This window comes from Oryzias melastigma, linkage group LG14, assembly GCF_002922805.2.
Source record: "Oryzias melastigma strain HK-1 linkage group LG14, ASM292280v2, whole genome shotgun sequence".
NCBI classification, from domain to species: Eukaryota; Metazoa; Chordata; class Actinopteri; order Beloniformes; family Adrianichthyidae; genus Oryzias; species Oryzias melastigma.
The window spans coordinates 5,024,065-5,030,302 of NC_050525.1; the positions used below are offsets into that span (position 1 = coordinate 5,024,065).

Sequence of the window (6,238 nt, forward strand, 5' to 3'; positions counted from 1 at the left end):
GGGCAGCTTGCGGATCAGCAGCTCGGTGGACTTCTGGTAGCGACGGATCTCACGGAGTGCCACTGTGCCGGGCCTGTAACGGTGAGGCTTCTTCACTCCGCCGGTGGCGGGAGCGCTCTTGCGGGCAGCTTTGGTGGCTAGCTGCTTCCTGGGAGCTTTTCCTCCGGTGGATTTACGAGCGGTCTGCTTGGTTCTGGCCATTCTGAAGCACTAGTTGAGTATCTCGAGAAAGACAAAGACGGAATGAAGACACGAGACGGAGAGCCGCTATTTAAAGAGGGTGCCGGATCAACGCGGACTGTGATTGGTGGAAATCTAGAGGGGCGGGAGTTCTTTGGAATAGCCTATTGGTTGTATTTTAAATGGCGAAAAAGGCGGGCAGAGTATAGTGGTGACGTCAGAGAAACAAGCGTTGACAGTTGAACTGCTGTTTATTCTGTAAGTGAATGATTCTGTCTTTGAACTGAACAGTTTCTGAATATTCAGGTGTGAAACGGAGATAACACTACTCTGATATTTCCGGTTGTATTTATCAAAATGTTTTAAACATGTTTTAATAGTTTAGATCAAGTCAAGTAGTGAAGTGGTCCATACTGACGTGTTTCACTGACATTTTTGTTATCAATTCATTTCATAATGTATTTGTATTTATTCATTTTTTCTTGAAAAGTGCATTAAAATACGTATAAAATAGTTTTAGATCATCACTAAGTCACAAGTTATGTGTTTGTGCGACTTTAACATTTATTGCTGACAGCGGGTTTGGAACCAAATCATTTTGTTTCTAGTACTGACGGGAGGTTGAGGTCTCGGAGGAAAGCTCTGGAGTGGACTGTGTGGTGGCTCTTAAAAGAGCCTTTGTTGCGGTGACGCTGGATGAAGCGGTGGATCTACTTCTTGGTCTTCCTGGCTGCGGGTTTCTTGGCGGCGGTTTTCTTGACCGCGGCCTTCTTGGCGGCCTTTGGCTTCTTCGCAACGAGCTTCTTGGGGCTCTTCTTGGCCACCTTCTTGGTCGCTGCTTTCTTGGCCGGGGCTTTCTTCGGGGACTTCTTGGCGGCGGGTTTCTTGGCTGCGGGCTTTTTGGCCGCGGCGGTCTTCTTAGCGGCGGGTTTCTTGGCTTTGACGGGAGCCTTCTTCTTCACCACCTTCTTGGCTGGTTTGGCGGCCTTGGGCTCCTTAGCCAGCTTGAAGGAGCCGGATGCTCCGGTGCCTTTAGTCTGGCTCAGGGTCCCTTTGGTGACCAGCTTGGTGACGGCGGTGTTGATGCGCTTGTTGGCCTTGTTCACGTCCACGCCTTTGGCCGCCAGCACCTTCTTGATCGCCGCCAGGGACACACCCTTGCGCTCCTTGGACTCGGCCACGGCGGCCACGATGAGCTTGGAGATGCTGGGTCCATCCTTCTTGGGCCGGGCGGCGGCCTTCTTCTTCTTGGGGGACTTGGCGGCGGCTTTCGCCGGCGCTGCTGCGGGAGCTTCCTCTGCCATGTCTACGTGCGTGTCTGTGTTCAGCTGAACGAGTGAGAGCTGGCTGCAGGAGGCGGGACTTATAGCACACATGAGAACCGTGGAGAAACAACACTCCCCGCCGCTGAGCTGCTTCCTCAAACCAGACCGACTTGTGTTTTCTCCGCGACGGATTTCAGACTAAAACCTTTAAAAATCCGCATCTTCCAACAATGTAGTAAATAAAACTCGAAAAAGACTCTCTTCCGTCCAAACTGCGCTCACATTCCACCTCCTGAACAGTTTCGGTTTGTTCCAGGAGGCTTCAGACGTCTCGGAATCTCCCTGATTTCTCGGAGCGAACAGCGAGTTTTCGCTCCTTTTTGTGGCTTAAAAGGTCCAAAAACAGTTTGATTAATCTTCGAATGTTCTCTTGTCGTTAGAAAACACATTTGTGGACAGTGTCACGGTGAAAACGTTGCAGTGGAACTGCTTTGCTGAACATTAAAAGTCCACTTTTTGCAGAAAGCAAACACACGGACCCTGTCGGAGAAAAACACGGTCCGCCTGTGATGTTTCTGCTGGAAACAAGTTACTCCTTCCACCAAATATCGACAACACGTACACATAAAACCACAATACATTTAAATAAAACTCTATTTAAGATCTTTACAACGAAATCAGAATTATTTCTCAAAGTGGGATGCTTAGTTGTCTGATGTTTAATGCATTCACTGTACCTGCGGTTGACATTTTTTAACATTGCTTTCATGGCTGTTTTTCTTTTCAGCTCTGCCATTCAGACATACATTTTTTTCATAATGCCAACTTCATTTCCTCCTCAAATATGTAAAACTGTTCACTGTAGAAGAGTCAACTAGCTTTATTTCAATTCAAACTGAATGGCTATATCAAGTTTTTTTGTATATATATATATTTTACGTTCTATTGAAAATGTAGACTTCGTTTGAGCAGATAATATTCTAACAGGTTCTATTTTTTTTATGTAAATATGCACATGCTTTAAGTGTGATCGAGCACAAAAACTGATCAAATTCATGTTGGCCACATGTATGCAGCCAAGATGTACATTGCTGCATGTTGGCCACGCGTGCGTTTTAACTGCACCGAAGGCTACATTTAGTTGTTGTAATAAGAGTTATTTGTTGTTTTTTGGGGTATTTTAAGGTGTAATTGAAAAAATAGGAATGCTTACCAAGTGTCAATATTTTAAGTGTAGCTATAAAGCCTGGTATTTTCAGCTTCAAGCTGTGGAGCATTCTGCAGGAGGACTACTGACATTTGATCTAAGAGGCGAAAACAAATACAACCAGGTAGGACATTTATAAAATAAATATTGTACAAATTTATTTTATTCATTTATTGGTTTATTTCTCAGGGACAGTACACATTAAAAGCATAAATGCTATGTGCCAGAATTAGCGTAGAGGCTATTCTTCATCTGTAGTCCCTGGACAGATGTTTAAAATGTCAATCTAAAACATTTAATCAACAATAAAAAGCACCATAAAATACACTAAAATACAGAGAACATACAAACATCAATAAAATACACAAATTACGAGACAATAAAATTGATACAAAAATGTGATAAATGTACAGTTGAAATAAAACAATTAATGTTGACAAGTTTGTTGTGTTACCAGCCAGATCTTTATTTACCTTTTAAAATGACTGTATATTCTGACTTCTCTAATGCTGGGAGGGGGAGAGTTCCATTGCTGTGTAGCTGTTATAGAAACAACGCTCTGACCGAGGGCACTTCTCCGTCGAGGAACAATGCAGTCTCCATGAGTAGCCTCTCGTGTCACTCTCTGAGAGGTAGATCGTTTTTTGACAAACTGGTTTAGTGGAGGTGACGATAGACCAGTAATTATTTTATAGATTAGACAGAGGTTTGAATAAATAATAACATTTTACCAATTCAACAGTTTATATTTCTTTAAAATGTTACAGTGATGCTACCGCAGTGGTTTTTTTATCCAGTATTTTGATTGTCTTTTTCTAAAGTGTGGGTTTTAGTACTATTTTTTTTAGCTTGAGACCAGGTTGTGACACAATATGTTATTTGAGAGAAGATCATGGTGTGCATGAACATTTTAGCTGCTTGTAATGAGAGAAGTGACCGGATGAATTTAAAATTGGCTAAATTGAATTTAACATTGTTTGAAATGTTTTTAATTTGTGACCTAAATGTCAGTCTGGAGGGCTGCACGGTGGCGCAGTGGTTAGCGCTCTTGCCTCACAGCGAGAAGGCCCCGGTTTGAATCCCGGCTGGGACCTTTCTGTGTGGAGTTTGCATGTTCTCCCTGTGCATGTGTGGGTTTTCACCGGGGACTCCGGCTTCCTCCCACCGTCCAAAAACATGCTTCATAGGTTAATTGATGACTCTAAATTGCCCCTAGGTGTGTATGTGAGAGTGAATGGGTGTGTGATTGAAGCCCTGAGACAGACTGGCGACCTGTCCAGGGTGTACCCCGCCTTCGCCCTTCAGTAGGCGGGATAGGCTCTGGCACCCCCGCGACCCCGAAAGGGACAAAGCGGTCAGGAAGATGGATGGATGTCAGTCTAGAATCAATTAGAACTCCAAGAAACTCAAATTCAGAGACCACTTGTATTTTTTCTCCCACCACAAAAACATCTGCTTCTGTAATTGCACTGTTTGTTTTGGAGAAAATAATTGCAACTGCTTTTTTTAACATTAAGTTTTAAACTTGGATGGTCTAGTCATGCTGCAATGTGACCCATTGACTCTGTGAGTGTATCAGCCACTTGAGATGTGCTGTCCCCATGTATATAGATAACCGTGTCATCGGCATACATCTGTCAGAAAACATTTGAACAAGCTGAAGGGAGGTCATTTATGTACAGAGAAAAGAATAAAGGGCCCAGAATATAACCTTTTAGGATGCCTGCGGATATAGGGAGCAGAGAGGAATGATAATCATTTATTCTAACTGACTGAGATTTGTTTGATAACTATGATTCAGTCCATTTTATTGCGTTAGCTGAAAAATTAAAATTGAGCAGTTTAGTTAGTAGTTTTGATTATTTATGGTGTCAAAGGCTTTTTTCAAGTTGAGAAACACAGCACCAACCACAACAGCTTTGTCTAATTGGTTTCTTATATCTCAGTGAAGAAGCAATTTGCTGTATCAATGGAGTGCTGAGCTCTAAAACCAAACTGCATGGGATGTAGAGTAAAAGGATGAGTTGTTAAGATGTGAAATAATTTGTTGGGCGATAAGTTTCTCTATGAATTTAGACACAGTGGGAATAATACTAATGGGCCTGTAGTTGGAAAGTGACAAGGAGTCTCCACTTTTGTAGACTGGAATGACAGCTGATGACTTCCATGTACTTGAAAATCTAGATTCAGAAATTGATTGATTGAGCATGCTGGTCAACGGAGGTATTAAAGTAGAGCTGAATTCTTTCAACATAAAAGTATCAAAAACAAATATGTATTTTGTTTTAGTTTGTTTAAGTGATCTTATTGCTTGTGAAACTTCAGATTCAGTGACACTGGTAATGTTGAAAATAGGCTCCATTTCATTTTTGGGACATGTTTTGAAAACATTAGACTTAAAAGGGCTGGCAGTTACGGAAACAGATTCAATAAAAAATCTATTGAAAACCTTTGCAATTGTACATGGATTATTAGTGATTTGTCTGTTTTCTTCAATTTCTATGCTCTTCTTGGTTTTTTGTATTCTTTCCTTCAAGTTTCTTCAACTGATACCAGATTTTTCTTGAATTCCCTTGGGTGTTCTCAATGAGAGTCAGGAAGAAATTAGATTTGGCCTTTCGTATGTTTTTCACAACTTTATTTCTTAACGTTGTAAATAGATTTCTTGAACTAGAAGTTTTAAGCTTGATTTATTTTTTTTAGTGCTAGATCCCTCTCTTTCATCAGTTTTATTATATCAGAGTTTATCCAGGGTAGCATGTTTTTATTTTGATTATAGGATTGTGGTTAAAAACATCATAATCATCATTAAAACACTGCTGGGATGTTTTTCGTAAATTAAAAAAATGGTCATACTGGGACTTTAAATGTCTTTGTTCATCTTTTAAACCTGACTTTGTGGCCACTGTGATCATCATAGCTGATTTACACCAGAAAAGAGTCACACTTGTTTCTGTTTTCATTCTGGAAGTGACAGCATTTCTCAAAGGTTTTGTGTTGTGATTCTGTTTTGGCTCCATCACATTCACTGTGTGAGGGTGTCAGACAATGTGTGCGTCTATACTCGCCTCAGCCTCAGGGCATGGATGTACATACAAAAGCTACTGAGCATGTGAGAGAGCATGATTCTGAAATCCTTTTGGCAAATTAGTATGGAGAAAAATTTGGCATTTAAACCCAAAGAATCCCATCGATTCTACATTCCTCCGCAGCCAATGAGAGGACAGTCACTGTTACTGGGCAATATGTGTGCCCCCCACCTCCCGTGAAGTTGATGTCACACGTCAAGCTTCATAGAGTCTCAGATCAGCATGAGTCCTCACAGCACCCCAGGGTCCTGCAGAGGAAATGAACGTCAGCACTCTTACTGGTTTTGTAGGTCAATCAGTACTGCACAGTTCAGCCAAACTCACGAGCGTGTCTTTGTGTTCGCCATTTTTAAACACACATCAAAGGTCATTCAAGAGCGGCTTTTGTTGTTGGATTAGCATGGGATCGGCATGCATGGCTCAAGGTGCTGGTTTGTGCTGGGATGATGTTATCTTCACCATTTGTAAGAAGTCAATCTGTAAAAACACAGTCAAAA

The 6,238-nt window shown here is 41.7% G+C and overlaps 2 protein-coding genes across 2 annotated transcripts in view; both read right to left on the minus strand.

The window, feature by feature from the left end:
* The window catches only part of LOC112138072 (histone H3, embryonic-like), a 1,197-nt gene extending 590 nt beyond the window's left edge, over window positions 1–607 (minus strand). The window contains exon 1 of the mRNA XM_024260644.2: window positions 1–607. This exon is cut by the window's left edge and continues 590 nt beyond it. Coding sequence (XP_024116412.1) covers window positions 1–201 — 201 coding nt within the window. The 5' untranslated portion in view covers window positions 202–607.
* Window positions 608–714: 107 nt separating this feature from the next.
* LOC112138071 (histone H1-like) lies at window positions 715–1,707 on the minus strand. The gene has a single exon (XM_024260643.2). It carries the CDS (start codon window positions 1,554–1,556, stop codon window positions 891–893), a length of 666 nt encoding a protein of 221 aa, XP_024116411.2. The 5' UTR covers window positions 1,557–1,707; the 3' UTR covers window positions 715–890.
* Window positions 1,708–6,238: the final 4,531 nt, after the last annotated feature.